The 18085-nt window shown below is 56.6% G+C and overlaps 1 protein-coding gene across 1 annotated transcript in view; it reads left to right on the top strand.

The window, feature by feature from the left end:
* Window positions 1-18085, top strand: part of MEGF8 (multiple EGF like domains 8) — a 41299-nt gene that overhangs the window by 12159 nt on the left and 11055 nt on the right. Inside the window, exons 10-33 of the mRNA XM_040976258.1 lie at window positions 100-219; window positions 595-739; window positions 815-978; window positions 4189-4389; window positions 4756-4956; window positions 5295-5531; window positions 6250-6368; window positions 6471-6602; window positions 6684-6797; window positions 7149-7385; window positions 7749-7948; window positions 8262-8472; window positions 8568-8817; window positions 9234-9366; window positions 12247-12494; window positions 12582-12692; window positions 12844-12962; window positions 13175-13382; window positions 13977-14157; window positions 14533-14696; window positions 15368-15512; window positions 16545-16776; window positions 17537-17660; window positions 17869-18082. Coding sequence (XP_040832192.1) covers window positions 100-219; window positions 595-739; window positions 815-978; window positions 4189-4389; window positions 4756-4956; window positions 5295-5531; window positions 6250-6368; window positions 6471-6602; window positions 6684-6797; window positions 7149-7385; window positions 7749-7948; window positions 8262-8472; window positions 8568-8817; window positions 9234-9366; window positions 12247-12494; window positions 12582-12692; window positions 12844-12962; window positions 13175-13382; window positions 13977-14157; window positions 14533-14696; window positions 15368-15512; window positions 16545-16776; window positions 17537-17660; window positions 17869-18082 — 4210 coding nt within the window. The remainder of the gene's footprint in view (window positions 1-99; window positions 220-594; window positions 740-814; window positions 979-4188; window positions 4390-4755; window positions 4957-5294; window positions 5532-6249; window positions 6369-6470; window positions 6603-6683; window positions 6798-7148; window positions 7386-7748; window positions 7949-8261; window positions 8473-8567; window positions 8818-9233; window positions 9367-12246; window positions 12495-12581; window positions 12693-12843; window positions 12963-13174; window positions 13383-13976; window positions 14158-14532; window positions 14697-15367; window positions 15513-16544; window positions 16777-17536; window positions 17661-17868; window positions 18083-18085) is intronic.

The raw sequence follows: 18085 nt of genomic DNA on the forward strand, positions 1-18085 counted from the left end.
TCAGGAGCTGAGCAGTCGTGGTCCTCTGGGGTGGTCCAAGTGAGTGAGGGTCCAGGAGCCAGCCCCAGGGCTGAGTGGCATGCTTCCCCTTCTCCCTAGTACCACCTGGACTATTGCTCCATGTACACGGACCACAGCGTCTGCTCCCGAGACCCCGAGTGCAGTTGGTGTCAGGGGGCCTGCCAAGCTGCACCTCCTCCTGGGACCCCCTCAGAGGCTGTGAGTGACCCCCCTGGCTCTCTGTCCCCCTGGCACAGAGATCCACCCTGAGTGTCTCCCTTTGCCTCAACCAAGTAGACAAGGACTTGCCCTAATCGGGAGACGTGTTTCACGCCCAGAGTCCTCATTGCTGAGTCCTGATGGGTACTCCTTGAGCCTTGCCTGCCACGTCCCCTTGGCCGAGTCCTTCCAGCTTTGTGCTTGGATCCCTCAGCCTTGCCAGAGCCTTCTAGTCTCCCACATCTCAGCCCTACCTGTAGTTCCCATTTTCTAGTTTCCTGGTCCCTTCTGCCCCAGAACCCTCGTGTCCAAAGCCCTTCCCAAGTCCCTTGAGCCCCTGTAGACAGTGAGCCTTGTCCCCTGCCCTCCCTGCAGTGTCCAGCCGCCAGCTGCCTAGGCCTGGGCCGCCTGCTGGGCGACTGCCAGGCATGCCTGGCCTTCAGCAGCTCCACAGCCCCTCCCCGGGGCCCCGGCGCCCTGGGCTGGTGTGTGCACAATGAGAGCTGCCTGCCTCGGCCTGGTGAGTGTCCAGTGGCAGCAGGGGCGGGGGCAGCGGAGTGCCCCTCGCTGACTCCTCAGTCCTGTGTCCTCTCAGAACAGGCTCGCTGCCGAGGAGAGCAGATCTCAGGCACCGTGGGCTGGTGGGGGCCTGTGCCTGTCTTCGTCACATCCCTGGAAGCCTGTGTCACCCAGAGCTTCCTGCCTGGCCTGCACCTGCTCACCTTCCAGCAGCCACCCAACATTTCTCAGCCTGACAAGGTGAGGAGCCAGGAGGTGGGGCTCGGTGGGGGTGGGGGGTGGATCTTCTGCTCCTGAGATGGATCCTGTCCATCTTGTGTTTGAGTCTTTATAGCCAAGGGTCTGTTTTTGTTTTAATGGGCTTAAAAGGTAACCTTTTATTGTGGTAAGATACACGTAAACTTTAGCATGGAGAAACCCTGGGCTCAGTAAGAAGCATCCTCCAGTCGCCTCTGACCCCGTGGTATCCACTGAAGCTCTTCTCTGTTGTCCAAGTTTGCTCACTCTGGACATTGTGTATAAATGGAGTCATACTGGGGCTGGCATTGTGGTGCAGTGATTAAGTCGGAAGTGCTGGTTCAGGTCCGGATGCTCCCCTTCCGGTTCAGCTTCCTGCTAATGTGCCTGAGGAAGCGCATGTCCCCACGTGGGAGACCTGGATGGAATTCCTGGCTCCTGGCTTCTGCCTTTTGGGGAATAAACCGACAGATGGGAAATCTCTTTGTGTCCCTCTTTGTCACTTGCCTTGTCAAATAAATAACTATTTAAAAAGAAGAGAGAAGATGCACTCGTGTAAAAGTGAAATCCAGGGGCTGGTGTTGTGGTACAGCCAGCTGAGCCACTGACTGCAGTGCTGGCATCCTATATGGACACCAGATTGAATCCTGGCTGCTCCGCTTCTGATCCAGCTCCCTGCCAGGGCACCTGGGAAGGCAGCAAAGGATGGCCCAAATGCTTGGTCCCCTGCACCCTTGTGGGAGACCTGGGTGAAGTTTCAGCTTCCTGGCCTTTGTGGCCAAGGCCTTTGTGACCCATCTGGGGGATGAACCAATAGATGAAGGATATTTCTCTCTGTTTCTTCCTGTTTCTGTAACTCTTGTTCATTTATGAAGATATTTCTTTATTTTGAAAGAATTAATATATTCACAGATACAAATATGCATATATACACATATATATGTATAACATGCACATACATACACACACACGTGCATACATATATACAGAATGACAGAGAGGTCTTGCATCTGCTGATTCTCTCCCAGATGATCACAGCAGGCAGCACTGGATCAGGCTGAAGCCAGAAGCTTCTTCTGGGTTTCTGCAGTGGGGTGCAGGGGCCCAAGCACTTGGGCCATTCTCTGCTGCTTTTCCCAGGCCATCAGCATGGATGGAATAATTAACAGCCACACGAGACGGTGGCATTGCAGGAGGGTGACTTTATATACTGTGCCACAACGCCAGCCACACTTTCTGCCTTCCAAATAAACAAATCTTAGATCTTTACCCCAGGCCTCTCTGTGTTGTAATAGTTCTGTGACAGGAGCTCCGGTCCTTTTTATGGCTGGATATCATTCCAGTGTGCAGGTGGGCCTCTCCGGTTTATCCATTCACTGATCCATGTGCATAATATGTTTACACATTTTGATTAATCTATTTTTTCTTTTATTTTTTTAGCAAAATTTAAAAAAAATTTATTTCAAAGTCAGATATACAAAGAGGAGGAGAGACAGACAGGAAGATCTTCCATCCAATGATTCACTCCCCAAGCAGCTGCAACGGCCGGAGCTGTGCTGATCCAAAGCCAGGAGCCTGGAGCCTCTTCCAGGTCTCCCATGCATGTGCCAGGGACTCTATCCAGGTCTCCCATTTGGGCTGCCATCCATTACCTCCGAAGCACATTAGCAGGAAGTTACATCAGAAATAAGGATTAGCTGGGACTTGAATGCCAGCAGTCCGAACAAAAACGCGGCAAGCAGCAATTTAATTTGGTGTATTACACTGTTTGCTTCTCATTTTTTTCTTACTTTTTTTTAATTAAAAATTTTTCAACTTCCAGTTTTTTTTCTTTTAAGATTTATGTTTATTGGAGAGTCAAATTTAAAGAGAGATGGAGAGAAAGAGAGAAAGATCTTCCATCTGCTGGTTCACTTCCCAAGTGGCTGCAATGGTTGGAGCTGAGCCAATCCAATGCCAGGAGCCAGGAGCTTCTTCTGGGTCTCCCACGTGGGTGCAGGATTCCAAGGCTTTGGGTCATCCTTGACTGCTTTCCCAGGCCACAAGCAAGGAGCTGGATGGGAAGTAGGGCAACCGGGACATAAGTTGGTACTTATATGGGATCCTGGCAGATACAAGGTGAAGACTTTAGCCACTAGTCTACAATGCCTGGTCCAACTTTTTTTTTTTTTTTTTTTTTTAATTAAGAAAGAGAGAGGGAGTGTAAAAGAGAGAGAGAGAGAGAGAGAGAGAGAGCTCTTCCATCTGCTGGTGTACTCAAATGACTGGAACTGCCAAGGGCTGGGCCAGGCCACAGGAGCTCCATCTGGGTCTCCCACATAGGTGGTAGGGGCTCAAGCAGTTGGGCCATCTGCTGCTTTCCCAGGCATATTAGCAGGAGCTGGACTGAGAGTGGAGGAGCCAGCACCTAGATCGACTTTTCCTATGGGATGCTGACAGCATGGGTGGCAGCTTAACTGGCTGTGCCACATGCCAGCCCCTCATTAATGACAATAGATGAATCTATTTATGTGGTCTGGATATCATGTGGGATGTCTTTTTTTTAAAGATTTATTTATTTATTGGGAAGTTAGGTATACAGAGAGGAGGAGAGACAGAGAGGAAGATCTTCCATCTGATGATTCATTCCCCAAGTGAGCGCAAAGGCCGGTGCTGCACCAATCCAAAGCCAGGAGCCAGGAACTTCTTCCGGGTCTCCCACAGGGGTGCAGGGTCCCAAAGCTTTGGGCCATCCTCAATTGCTTTCCCAGGCCACAAGCAGGGAGCTGGATGGGAAGTGGAGCTGCCGGGATTAGAATTGATGCCCATATGGGATCCCGGGGTGCATTCAAGGCGAGGACTTTAGCCACTAGGCCACGCCGCTGGGCCTGGGATGTTCCCTTCTTGTGCTAGTATAAAATCATGCACTCATGGACTGTGTGCATCGCTTTGCACGTCGGGCTGGGCATAGGAGGTAGGAAGTTGGAGAAGAAGCTGCGACATTCGTAATCTGAGCTGGAGATGAGTCAGGGTGGACGCGGGAAGCCTGTTTGCTGTCTGAGTTAGGGTTCTGAGTCTCAATCCTTGACTGGATGCCCCAAGCCTCAGTCTCTCATTAAGTGGGGACAGAGATGGGATTGATTTATATTCTCTGACTTGGATGTGGCCTGGGGTGTGGGGACTTGGGGGACAGTCCACAGAGGAACTCACACACCCTATCCCTGGCTGGCACAGGTCTCGATTGTCCGCAGCACGACCATTACCCTGACGCCCAGCCCCGAGACAGATGTGTCCCTCGTCTACCGTGGCTTCATCCACCCACTGCTGCCGGGAGGGCCAGGCGGCCAGGGGGCTGAGGACGTGGCTGTGTGGGCCCGGGCCCAGCGCCTGCACGTCCTGGCCCTGATGGCTCGTGGCCCTGACACAGAGAACATGGTGAGAGTGCCCGAGACCCAAGGGGTGCCTGTGGTACATGTAGAGGGTACAGCGCAGTGCACCTGAAGAAGGCAGGACTAAGGAGAAGTCGGAGGCATGGTGGGGGTAGGGAGAGCACTGGGTTCTCTGTTGTCGGCAGAATTTGGCGTGTTTTGAGGAATATGGAGATCTTGAGTTACCAAGTCAAAATGGCCTTGAGGAAGTGACGGGGAGACTTGGGTGTTCCGGGGGCCTAAGGAGTTCTGTGGCTTCTTCTGTCTCCAGGAGGCAGTGGGGTGCCAGGTGCATCTGGGGTTCTTGTAGGTTTCCAGAGTCTAAGGAAGGAATCTGAAGGGTTCTGAGGCCCATGCTTCTTTGCACTCCCAGGAGGAAGTAGGGCGCTGGGTGGCCCAGCAGGAGAAGGAGACAAGGCGGCTACAGCGCCCAGGGTCTGCCCGCCTCTTCCCACTGCCCGGGCGGGGCCACAAGTATGCAGTGGAGATCCGGGGCCAGCTCAATGGCTCGGCGGGCCCTGGGCACAGTGAGCTCACGCTGCTGTGGGATCGGACCGGGGTGCCAGGTGGCAGCGTGAGTACCGTCCCTGACCTGTGACCCTGGCTTTGAATTCTTACCTCTGCCTCCTTCACTCTTGGTCTCTGAACTTTGGACCTTACCAAGAACCAATCTTCCAGGACCCTGACCCAGGTCCTAACGTGATCCTCTATTCCAACCGCTGCCCTGGCCCTGCTGACCCTGAACCCTGACCCCCCCATGTCTTGACCTCTGGTCTCAGTCCCTCACACCCTCTGTCTGCTGGATCCCTGAGTCCTGGTTCTTACTGAGTCTGAGTCGCTGAACCCCTTAGCTACAGTGCGGTCCCCACTGCGGGCCTTGACTGCTGGCCTCACCTGAGCCCCTCCCCCCAGGAGATCTCCTTCTTCTTCCTGGAGCCCTACCGTTCGTCGGCCTGTGCCTCCTACTCCTCCTGCCTGGGCTGCCTGGCGGACCAGGGCTGCGGCTGGTGCCTGGGCACTGCCACATGCCACCTGCGCCAGGGCGGGGCCCACTGTGGGGACGATGGCGCTGGCGGCTCTCTGCTGGTGTTGGTGCCTGCTCTCTGTCCCCTCTGTGAGGACCATCGCGACTGTCATGCCTGCACCCAGGTGCTTGCTGGGCCCCAGAGGGGTGGTATCTAGATGCAGGGAACCAGGGTGGGCGACAGAAGGGCTGAGAGACTCTTGGCAAGGGGTCAGGGGCAGATGGCTGGGAGTGTTGTCCTCAGTCTGTGGGCAGGAGTGAGGCAACATTCCACCTGTTCCAGAAGCCAGAAAACTCAACCCTCCTTCCAAGTGGGGTTTATTGCCTCAGAGAATCAGCATTAGGAGTGGGTTTCTAAGCTTGCTTACTTCTGTGGCTTCAAGGGACGCTGTCTGGCACCTGTGTCCCTCCATTCTGCATCCACCCGTTTCCCTGTGAGGGGCAGGGGAGCCCTGAGGGTGCAAATTTTACTCTCTCTGCTCCCTAAGTGAAAAGAGCTTTTTCTCTTTCCTCACCCCCACAGCCCACAAAAGTTCCACATCACTCATGGGCATTTCATTTATTGGCTTGGGTCTTGTGCCAACTTCTGGATGCGGGAGGGAGTGTGGCCCTCTGCCCACCTCTGGATCCCACAGATGGAATCAGCCTCATTTGAGCTGCACAGAAAGGACTGGGTGCTGGGTGGAGCCACAGGTTCTGTGGCTGAGGCAGGCAGCCGGGCAGTAGGCCCTGGAGGGGTGGTCTGTGGACGGGCAGATGAAGCAGGCAGCCGGATGCTTATTGGGCGTGTGATGAGAGTCGCCAGGCTGGGTGCTGACTGTCCATTCCACCACATCCCCCCAGGACCCCTTCTGTGAGTGGCATCAGAGCCTTAACCGCAAAGGGGATGCGGGGTGCAACCGGCGGGGCCGGAGCCGAGGTGCCCTGAAGAGCCTGGAGGAGTGTCCACCACTCTGCAGCCAGTGAGGCGGACTGGGCCCAGGGCGCGAGGGTGGGGGACGTGTGGCAAGACTGAGGGCTAACTGGGCTATGGAGTGACCTGGCTCTGCACTCCTCATCCCCAGGCGCCTGACCTGTGAGGATTGCCTGGCCAACTCGAGCCAGTGCGCCTGGTGCCAGTCTACCCACACCTGCTTCCTCTTCGCTGCCTACCTGGCCCGGTACCCACATGGAGGCTGCCGAGGCTGGGATGACAGGTGTGGTCCTAGGCAGGGTGTGGGAGGCGGATCCCAACCCACAGAGGCACCCAGCCACTGACCCCACCGCACCTGTCACAGTGTGCACTCAGAGCCGCGCTGCCGGAGCTGTGACGGCCTCCTGACATGTCACGAGTGTCTGCAGAGCCATGAGTGTGGCTGGTGTGGCAATGAGAACAACCCCACGCTGGGCCGGTGAGGGGACACCGGGCGGGATGGGGTGGAGTGCCAGGCCTGCGTCCTCACCATGCTAACGGTCACTTTGTTTCCTTGTCATCTGCCCCTTGCCCTCCCTGTGCTTCTGCTGCTTTCCCTTCCCATTGCTCGTCTCTTGTTTTTCTCTCCTATCCCATTATTTTGCTCCGTTTTTTTTCCTTTCTGCCTTTTAAAATCTGTTTTTGTATGCGGCTTCTCTGGTCTCCACCTGTCTGTATTTACCTGGCTGCTTCCGTCCCTCTGAGCGACCCCTCTCTCCCTGGGCTGTATAATGTCTGTGTCCCCTGTTTCTGGCTGGCTCCGCTCCTTCCTCTGTCCCCTGATGCCCAGGTGCCTGCAAGGAGACTTCTCTGGGCCTCTGGGTGGGGGTAACTGCTCCCTGTGGGTAGGAGAGGGCCTGGTCCCCCCTGTCCACTGGGCATATGCCCACTGTCCTGATGTGGATGAGTGCCGCCTGGGCATGAATCGATGTCACCCGCGGGCCACCTGCCTGAACACACCCCTCAGCTACGAGTGTCACTGCCAGCGAGGCTACCAGGGCGATGGCAGGACGCACTGCAACCGCACGTGAGTGAGGCATGGGTTGCCATGGAGATGTTATTCCCTTCCAAGGAGCTAACATCCCCAGTTTGTCTGCGGGGTCTCCCTGGTAACGTTAGTTGCTATGGAAACAGGACACCCATAGATGATTCTGGGGAGATGGAGGAGGATCCAATTAGAAAGGGGGTTCGGGGTGGTGAGATGCAGTTGCTTAGAGACAGGCGTCTCCACACGTGTTATGGAGATGGAGATTATCCACGTAAGCCAGCACTATGGAAGCCAGGCAGCCAGTTGCTTGTGGTGGTGTTGTGGTGGGAGGGGATTATGGGAGGTGCTCTGGGGACCCTGGGTGTGGCCAAGCCTCTCCCCACCACGTACTGTGGCCCTCAGGTGCCTGGAAGACTGTGGCCATGGGGTGTGCAGCGGTCCCCCGGACTTCACCTGTGTGTGTGACTTGGGCTGGACGTCAGACCTGCCCCCACCCACGCCTGCCCCAGGACCCCCTGCCCCTCTCTGCTCCCGGGACTGTGGCTGCAATTTCCACAGCCACTGCCGCCGGCGGGGGCCTGGCTTCTGCGATGAGTGCCAGGGTGAGCAGACCTCATTCCAGCCCTAGGACCTGCCACAGGGCTCCTCCTCCCTTCTGAGAAAGGTTCTGTCTCCCTTCACCCCAGCCCCCCGCCCCCTGCCCCATTGCCTGCTCCTCATCCAAAGGGAGACCACTGTCTCTGGATGGCAGGGCCTCAGTTTCTCCTCCTGGCACTCGCAACTTCCTGCCCATCTGGGCTTTGTTTTCCATCCTTTGAGGTAGCTGGGTGTGGGTGAGGGAGCAGCTGAGCTAGCTGGTCCAGGCCGCTTCCTGCGCTTGTCCCTGACTCTGTATCTTGCCGGGGCCCTCTGCAGATTGGACGTGGGGAGAACACTGTGAGCGGTGCCGGCCCGGCAGCTTCGGCAACGCCACAGGCTCAGGCGGCTGCCGGCCCTGCCAGTGCAACGGGCACGGGGACCCACGCCGTGGTCACTGCGACAACCTCAGTGGGCTCTGCTTCTGCCAGGACCACACTGAGGGTGCCCACTGCCAGCTCTGCTCGCCGGGCTACTATGGGGATCCCCGGTGAGCTGAAAGCCAGCCTGCATGGGTAGGTGGACCTGAGGATAGGGGACCGAGTCCGGGACTGCTCTGATACCGCCTCTCCTCTCTCTCCCCAGGGCTGGTGGCTCCTGCTTCCGCGAGTGTGGAGGTCGGGCCCTCCTCACTAATGTGTCCTCAGTGGCCCTGGGATCACGCCGGTTTGCGGGGCCTCTGCCTCCAGGTGGTGGGTCAGCGAGAGCCGGGCCTGGCCTGTCCTACTGTGTGTGGGTTGTCTCAGCCACTGAGGTGCTAGAACCCTGCACCCCTGGGACCCTCTGCCCCCCACTCACCCTCACCTTCTCACCTGACAGCAGTACCCCCTGCACGGTGAGTATTGAGGGCCCTCAGGGTCAGGTCTGTTAGCCAGAACCAAGTCCCCCCACTCATCCTGGACATCAAATAGACATTGGCCACCATGCCACTGTTCTATTGCACAAATCCTGTGGGCCCCCATTGCTAAGCCCCCAGACCTCCTGTGTCCCACATCTCTTGCTGTTGGCTGAGTTGTTGGCCCTCATTCTCCAGATCCTCAAACTCCCCATCCCCAGACCAGGGCTGGAAATTATCACACCCAGAGTGCTGGTTCTGATGAGGAGCTGTGGTAGGGGTGGGCGATGGCCTCGGGGGTACCGCCTTGGGCTGTCTGCCCTGGGTGCTCATGTGACCCACTTCCCGCTCCCAGATGACCCACTCCTCCAGTCCCTCCTCCTCATCCCCTGCCCCCTGGCTCTGCCCCCTTCCAGCTGAGCTATGTCCTGGCCTTTGATGGATTTCCCCGCTTCCTGGACACTGGAGTTGTGCAGTCAGACCGCAGCCTCATAGCTGCCTTCTGCGGCCAGCGGCGGGACAGGCCCCTCACCGTGCAGGCTCTGTCAGGTACGCGAGCTGGGGCATTGGCCCGCACTGGCCTGAGTTTGAGTCCCTCTGAGTTGTGAGTTACTATCTGAGGGCTACTCACTGCTTGGGTGACACGGGCGCTCCCTGTCTTTGGGCTTCCGGTGCTCAGCTTTCTTAAGGGAGAGGGAAACGGGGCAGGTGGCTCTGGCAGGGACCCATCTTTGGGTATGTGGGTTGTGGCTGGCATGAGGGTTCCCAAGCAGTAGCCTGGTGCTTTTCAACCAGGCCTCACAGGGGACATTCGGCACTGTGGGGGACGTTTTGGTTATTGTGGTCAGGGTGGCACTGGCACCTGACAGGCAGACGTCAGAGGTGCTGCAGGGTGTTCTGCAGTGTGCAGAACAAAGAACCAGCAGGTGCTGGGCCCCATGGTGCTCGGCACCCAGGGGTGGAGCCAAGCTGCTTGGGCTGATGGAGATGAGCTGGACTGGTTGGAAATGGCAGGAACCAACCCCTACTTGGGCCCTCATACCAAGTCCCCAGGACTGCATAGATTGCATTACACCCATGACAGGCTCCCTGGCAGCCTTGGGGGCCTGACACAGTGAGGGTCGGTGGGGGTGGTCAGCTTCATGGAACAGAGTACAGTCTGGTAGTCCGCCTTCACTGAGGGCAGCGGGGGAAGCTTGGCTGGAGGTCGGAAGCTGCCAGCGTAGTGGCAGATGGCAAGGCCTTGAGCACAGCTCTGTACCAGGCCTCTGTGGGCAAGGGGAGTGGGAGGTGCTGAGCTAAGAGGGTCTGTATGGGGCTGTTATTGTAAAACATAGAACCTAGCTGAGGTATATTTTGCGTAGTTTGAGTTCCTCCACTGTTGATCCACTAATCTCCTTTCTAAGGAAACTTAATCTTCCTTCAAGGCAGTGGAGAGCCATGGCAGGATTGGAACTTGCCAGCAACAGATTTATTTATTTATTTTTTTAATCGACTTGTTTTTATTTATTTGAGAGAGAGACACCAGCTGTATCTGGTTTAGTCGCCAAGTGCCAAATGTCCACAGTGGCTGGGCCTGGGTAAGGATAAAGCCAGGAGGCAGGGACCCAGTGTAAATCTCCCATGTGAGTGCTGGGGACCCATTTACAGGAGTCATCACCGCTCCTGCACAGAGGGCGTTAGCTGGACCTGGAGGTGGGCATGGAACCTGGGCACTCACAGGAGCTTCTCTCTCTCTCTTTTTTTAATTTAAAGATTTACTTATTTTTATGTGAAGATAGATCCACAGAGAGAAGAAGAGACAGAGAGATCTTCTATCTGCTGGTTTACTCCCTGTATGGTCCCAATAGCTAGAGCCAGGCTGGTCTAAAGCCAGGAGCCAGGAGCTTCTTCTGGGTCTCCTACACAGTTGCAGGAGCCCAAGCACTTGGGCCGTTGACTGCTGTTCTCTAGTGCCATTAACAGGGAGCTGGATTGGAAGCGAAGCAGCCAAGACATGAACCAATACTTGAATGGGATGTTGGCATGGCAGGGAGTAGCTTAACATGCAAAGCCACAGCGCTGGCCTCAATGTAGACCTCTTATAATTTTCTATTTACTTTTTATTTATTTAAAAAGCAGAGAGAGAGAGAAAGAGATCTTCCCACCTGCTGACGGACTCCTCAGGTGCCCCTTCTAGAAAGGTCTGGGTCATGCCAAAATCAATCTGAGTTTCCCCTTGGGTGGCAGGGACCCTGGTACTTGTGCCATCACTAGCTGCTTTCTAGGGTGCACATTAGTGTTGGAATTGGAAGCAGAGTCACGGCTTGAATCCAGACACTCAAAGACAGGATACAGGCTTTTTTTTTTTTTTAAAGATTTATTTATTTTTATTGGAAAGTCAGATTTACAGTGAGGAGACACAGAGAGAAATACCTTCCATCTGCTATTTTATTCCCCAAGTAGCCACAACAACTGGAGCTGCACAAATCCAGAGCCAGGAGCCTGGAGCTTCTTCTGGGTCTCCCACGTGGGGGGCAGGGTCCCAAGGCATTGGACCGTCCTCAACTGCTTTCCCAGGCCACAAGCAGGGAGCTGGATGGGAAGTGGAGCAGCTGGGATACAAACCAGTGCCGATATGGGATCCTGGCAGATGCAAGGCGAGGACTTTAGCCATTAGGCTACCGTACTGTGCCTGCAGATGTAGGTCTCTTAAGTGGCATCTTTTTTATTTAAAAAAAAAAAAGTTTTTGAATTATTTTTTTAAGTGACTTCTTAACCCTTGTGCCAGATGTCTGGTCCTAGGTTCACATTTTTAGAGATCGCTGAGATTGCAAGGACGGTGGTGCCAGGCAGCCAAGAGAGCGGCGGGGGAGGTGGCAGTGGTGTCCAGGCAGGACTGGAGGTGGCACGCAGTGGGTGAAGCATGTGAGATTTAGACTTTGTAACTGAGGGAAGGTGGGCTGGCTGTCGACACTGGCATCCCAGAGTGCCGGTTCAAGGCCTGGCTACTCTGCTGCTGATCAGGCTCCCTGCGCCTGAGGAAGTAGTCGATGGCGGCCCAGATGCTTAGGCTACTCTGCCCACGCGGGAGCCTCGGATAAAGCTCCCATTGCCTGGTTGTTGTAGTTATTTGGGGAGCGAATCGGTTGATGTGGGCATATTTTTCATCTCCAACTTGAGCTTTCTCTGTTGGCTCTACCTTTTAAATAAACAAAGAAATCTTTAAAAAAGCAAAAATGAAATCTTAAAACAAAAAAAAAATCTTTTAAAAAGTGATGTATATGCTAAGGTAGGGAGATACTAGAGAATAGTTAACCGTGGCAGTGATCGAAAATCGCCGAGGTGCCTTGCTGCCCTGCCCGGTCGCTGGGTTTTCTCAATGCCTGGGCATGGAGCAATGTCCAAGACAGACCCCTGCTCTAAACTCCCCACCTTTCTCCCCAACAGGGCTGCTCGTGCTGCACTGGGAGGCCAATGGCTCTTCTTCTTGGGGCTTCAACGCCTCAGTGGGCTCTGCCCGCTGTGGGTCCGGAGGCCCCGGCAGCTGCCCCGTCCCCCAAGAGTGTGTGCCCCAGGATGGAGCTGCTGGCGCTGGGCTCTGTCGATGTCCCCAGGGCTGGGCTGGCCCTCACTGCCGCATGGCGCTGTGTCCTGAGAATTGTAATGCCCACACTGGGGCAGGGACTTGTAACCAGGTGTGGAGAGTGGAGGGGCAGGACAAGCTGGGTGGGATGAGGGTGGCGAGCTCTCAGTTCCCTGAGTCTGTTCCCTGATTCTCCCAGAGCCTGGGTGTGTGCATCTGTGCTGAGGGCTTTGGAGGCCCTGACTGTGCCACGAAGCTGGATGGCGGACAGCTGGTCTGGGAGACCCTCATGGATAGCCGCCTCTCAGCCGTGAGTCAGGGTGACCACTCTCTGGGGATGTGCCACACTGCCTACCTCCTGGGTTGGGTCTGTCATCTGTTTCTGCTCCTGGGACAACCCCCAGGCCTGATAGTTTGTCGCGACCTAAGTTAACCCCTGGTGCCTCCACTCCTACCTCCAGGACACTGCCAGCCGCTTCCTGCACCGCCTGGGGCATACCATGGTGGAGGGGCCTGATGCCACCTTGTGGATGTTTGGAGGCTTGGGCCTGCCCCAGGGGCTGCTGGGGAACCTGTATAGGTGAGGCATGCCCTGGGGAGGTGGTGTACCTAAATGAGAAAGGACCACATTGCAGGGGACACTGAGATGTCCACCACCCAAGGAGCCACCTCAGGGGGGACACCTGTGCATACCTGGGGTTGACTAGATGACTTGTCAGACAAAGGTCACTCAAGGTGTGGGATGCTGGGGTAATGATAGTAAAGCTGTTTTTTTTTACATCTTGCCTGTAGGTACTCAGTGAGCGAACGCAGATGGACACAGATGCTGGCAGGGGCTGAGGATGGGGGCCCTGGCCCGTCACCCCGGTCCTTTCATGCAGCTGCCTATGTGCCTGCTGGTCGTGGTGCCATGTACCTGCTGGGGGGGCTCACAGCCGGGGGTGTTGCCCGTGACTTCTGGATCCTCAACCTCACCACCCTGCAGTGGCGACAGGAGAAGGTGAGTGATGCTTCCTGCCGCAGCTGCAGCCCCCTACCCCCTGCTCCACAGCAGCCCCAGCCCTGATCCCTGGCTCCACAGCAGCCCCAGCCCTCCACCTGCTGCTCCACAGCAGCCCCAGCCCCGACCCCTGGCTCCACAGCAGCCCCAGCCCCGACCCCTGGCTCCATAGCAGCCCCAGCCCTCCACCTGCTGCTCCACAGCAGCCCCAGCCCCGACCCCTGGCTCCACAGCAGCCCCAATCCCAACCCCCAGCCTCTGCAGGGGAGGCTTCCCAGTAGGGGAAGCCACATCCTCCCAGGTTCCAGCACATGTCATCATGTAGGTAATCTCATAATGCTCCAGGCAACTGGGTTGGGGCACAGCCCCTGCCCCCACCAGCTGCTGAGCATGAGCAGGGGGGTGAGGCCCTTGAGAGACACATGCACTGCTCAGATCGGAAGAGGCAGGCATTGGGCAGGCCTTCCACACAGCCCCTCTGGGTGTGGGAGTGCTTGACCTGCTTCACAGCGTAGAGGGAGCCGAGTCACACTTCCACCCACAAGGTGGTCCCTGTCTGCGGGGCCCTCAGTGACCTCAGCTCTCCATCCCTAGAACTTTCCGACCTTGGAGTTGCCGGCAGTTGCTGGTCACACGCTGACTGCCCGCCGAGGCCTGTCCCTGCTCCTGGTGGGTGGTTATTCCCCTGAAAACGGCTTCAACCAGCAGCTGCTCGAGTATCAGTTGGCGACAGGCTCCTGGGTGTCCGGACCCCAGAGTGGGACACCCCCCACAGGTGGGGTCACAGCCTGGCCCGGGCTCAGTGTAGGCTCAGCATGCTCCCATCATTCCCTGTTCCCTCCCTGGCCTGCCCAGCCCTGCGCAGTCTCTCTCAGATGCTGTTTTCTCTGGACCCATGCCACCAGGCTCTCCCTTCTCTGTTTCCTCTCGCATCCTTTGGGTACTGCCCATGGGCATTTTGCCCACCCAGACTCCCTCCTGTCACGCCTGCCCTAGCTGATCACTGTCTTCCTCCCGTGGGAAGGAAGGGTGGACAGGGACCCTAAGGCCTGTGGTCCCTGGACCCCACAGGGTAGTAGTGTGGTATTTAAGAAGGGGAGCCAGGACATGTGTTTTCGACTGCTGTCCTCCCATCTCTGTCCCCCTCCAGGTCTGTATGGTCACTCTGCCGTCTACCACGAGGCCACCGACTCCCTCTATGTGTTTGGGGGCTTTCGCTTCCACGTGGAGCTAGCCGCCCCATCTCCGGAGCTCTACTCCCTGCACTGTCCCGACCGAACCTGGAGCCTGCTGGCCCCCTCCCAAGGGGCAAAGGTCAGGAAGAGATCCCAGCAGGTGGATGTAGGGACAGGAGGGAGGTGTCCTGCTTCCCGTGCCCCGTGGGCTGGCTGCACCCAGGATTTTGGCTTCCTCTCTTTTCTCACGCCTTGCACTGATTGTGACATACTCATATTACCCTACTTGCATCTCATTTTTGGAGCGAAGACTCTTAGGGCCAGGAGGAGGAGGGCCGGAATGTAGGTTCTACCCCTGTTCTGCTGTGACACTGGGTGTGGCCCTGGCAGGTCCTTCCCCCTTCCTGGGCCTCCCCACCTACAGTGCCAAGGTTCATTGCATCCCCTGCCCTAGATGTCAAAGGGTTAACTGGCAGGAGGACAGGAATTCTGTCTGCTGGTTAGAGACAGAGGTGTTTTCAGCGCATACTCGTTTCCAAGCCCCTCTTACTGGTGGGGAGGTAGAAGGGGTCCTCATGCCAGTTGATGATATCATGTGGGCAATCCAGGTATACGTCCCAGGAGTCTGGCCTAGTCCCTGGGGGCAGCACGGGTTGGGAGGCTTGGGGGTTCCTGGGAAAGGAGATGATGCTGGGCTGTTCTAGGGGTCCCGAGGCTTCCTGGAGGTAAAAGCTGAGGTCTGGGACAGGTTAGGAATGGGTAGGCTGGAGGCTGTGACAAGACCGGCCTCATGGCCTCTCTCCCCAACAGCCTCGTCCCCGGCTCTTCCACGCCGCTGCCCTGCTAGGTGACACCATGGTGGTCCTCGGGGGCCGCTCGGACCCTGATGAATTCAGCAGCGATGTTCTGCTCTACCAGGTCAACTGCAACGCCTGGCTGCTGCCCGACCTGACACGTGAGTCACCAGCGCTCTCCCTGAAGGTCCCTGGGCTGCCCACTGGGAGACCCTTGGGCTCCTCAGGCCCTCCAGCCACACTCCTGCATTCTCTGAATGGTCTCAGAACCATGGAGATGCTCTCCTCTCCTCTTTATGTCTCAGAAGTGGATAAGAAAAGGGTACCCAATTTGTAAACTAGGAAGGGGTCCATCACCCCAATGCTCCCCTCTGTAGACAGCTGTGTACACCCGTGGGGTGTTCCCCCCACGCCTGGCTGAGGACAGATCAGAAACCGGCTTATCACAAATTGCCTTTTCATCTCACTGAGCGTTGTAAGTGCCGGCCTGCCTGCTTCTGCCAACTCTGAGCCCCTCTGGCTCTTACTTCCTTACTCCTTAAAAAAAAAAAAAAGATTTATTTATCTATTTGAAAGGCAGAGTTACAGAGAGAGGAGAAACAGATTTTCTGTGCACTCATTTACTACCCAAATGACAGCAATGGCCAGCACTAGGCCTGGCTGAAGCCAGGAGCCTGGAACTCCGTCTAGGTCCTTCACAGGTACTCAAGCCGCCTTCTGGTGTTTTCTCAGGCACATTAGCAGGGCGCCGGATCAGAAGTGGAGCAGCTGGGAGACTAACTGGCACCCGTGTGGGATGCCTGTCATAGACAACAGCTTAACGCACTGCACCACAATGCTGGCACCTCCCTTTGTTTCAATTTATCTTTTTCCCCCTGCTCCTCAACTTTGCTCAATATCTGTGTTTGTTATTGAACATTTTTAACACTGAGGCTGAAGTTTATATAACATGAAACTAATCATTTGAAAAGGATGGATGCTATAGCATTTTGTAATGACAAGGTCATGCAACCGCCACCTCCATGGGGTTCCGTAGTGTCTCTCTTCTCGTTCCTCCCCCTCTCCTTCTCTATCTGTGTCTCTTGCCTTCTCGGCCTGGTAGTCCCCCTGAATGCGTGTCTGTTCTGTTCTTTGCATGGTGATGTAGAGTGTGTGCAGAGGGGTCCCATCCCTGAACTCCTGTCTCCGCGCAGGCCAGGCCTCCGTGGGGTCCCCGATGGAGGAGTCTGTGGCCCACGCCGTGGCAGCTGTGGGGAACCGCCTGTACATCTCTGGGGGCTTTGGAGGAGTGGCCCTGGGCCGCTTGCTGGCGCTGACCCTGCCCCCCGACCCCTGCCGCCTGCTGCCCTCATCCGAAGCCTGTAATCAGTCTGGGGCCTGCACATGGTGCCACGGGGCCTGCCTGTCTGGGGACCAGGCACACAGGTAATTGTGGCAACTACTAGCCCTTCAGCAGGTGGTACTGGGCCAGGATGGGAAGGAGGCCTCAGGGCTGTTCCCTTGGGTTTAAAATGGGGGTCACATGTAGGAGTGGGGTGAATCATTGTAGGCGGGTGGCCTGGCAAGCCCTGCTTAGGGGCTAGGGTTTCATTCAGGACTGTGACCCGGGGGAGCTGGATCTGTACTGGTCCCAAAGACCCCTAGAATTTAGAACAGCAGAGGTGGGCCTGGGAGTGAGTATATCAATGGGTGCCCCCACTACTTTTCTAAAGTCAGTCTAGAATATTCTGAAACACGTGGGCCTCTGGGTATTTTAGGCTTGGGGGATTGTGGACAGGTGCTACAGGCAGTGGGGAGTTGAACAGGAAAGGGCAGGGACAGGTCCAGATGGAGAGATCCCTGGAGCTGTTGTGAGGCAGAAAAGGGGAAGGGAGGGGGAGGCTGCAAAAGGCAACTGGAGCAGAGGCTGCGATGAGGAGGAGCCCTACATTGGACCAGGAGCTGCATGACTGGTGGGGGACAGTTAGATACCCAGGAAGCAGAAGGCCTTGGGGGCTGGAGGGGCAGAAGGACTTGGGTGTTGTCCAGTGTGTCTGCTCTGGGTGTGGGTGGCTATGGGACAATTCACCTCCAAGGGGAAGGAAGGACCAGGCTCGGGAGGCTTGTGCTGTGGCATGAGGCCTGCAGGTCAGTGTCCAGGATGGGGCCTGGGGGCATGTAAGAAACCAGGCCTCTTGCTCTCCAGGCTAGGTTGTGGGGGTGCCCCCTGCTCCCCAATGCCTCGTTCCCCAGAGGAGTGTCGTCGTCTCCGGACCTGCAGTGAGTGCCTGGCGCGCCACCCTCGGACCCTGCAGCCTGGAGATGGAGAGGTGATGCCTGTGGCAGGAGTGAAGAAGGGCAGGTGGCAGGACAGGCATCCTCTCTAGCCCCCTGGGTCTCAGAAGCACTGGGCCCTTATGCTAGGATTGGGTGGGCAGAGCTGGAGCCCTGTGTTTGTGTGTGTTTGTGTGTGTGTGTGTGTGTGTGTGTACCTGTGCTGGGAGTTCCTGAGGATCCCATAAAGCCTCTCTCCCACAGGCCTCCGCACCCCGCTGTAAGTGGTGTACCAACTGCCCCGAGGGCGCCTGCATTGGGCGCAATGGGTCGTGTACCTCCGAGAACGACTGTCGTATCAACCAGCGAGAGGTCTTCTGGGCGGGGAACTGCTCTGAGGCGGCGTGCGGGGCGGCAGACTGTCAGCAGTGCACACGGGAGGGCAAGTGCATGTGGACGCGCCAGTTCAAGAGGACAGGTG

Source organism: Ochotona curzoniae, unplaced genomic scaffold (assembly GCF_017591425.1).
Source record: "Ochotona curzoniae isolate NIBS_2020 unplaced genomic scaffold, NIBS_Ocur_1.0 contig_2699, whole genome shotgun sequence".
In the NCBI taxonomy this organism is placed as follows: domain Eukaryota; kingdom Metazoa; phylum Chordata; class Mammalia; order Lagomorpha; family Ochotonidae; genus Ochotona; species Ochotona curzoniae.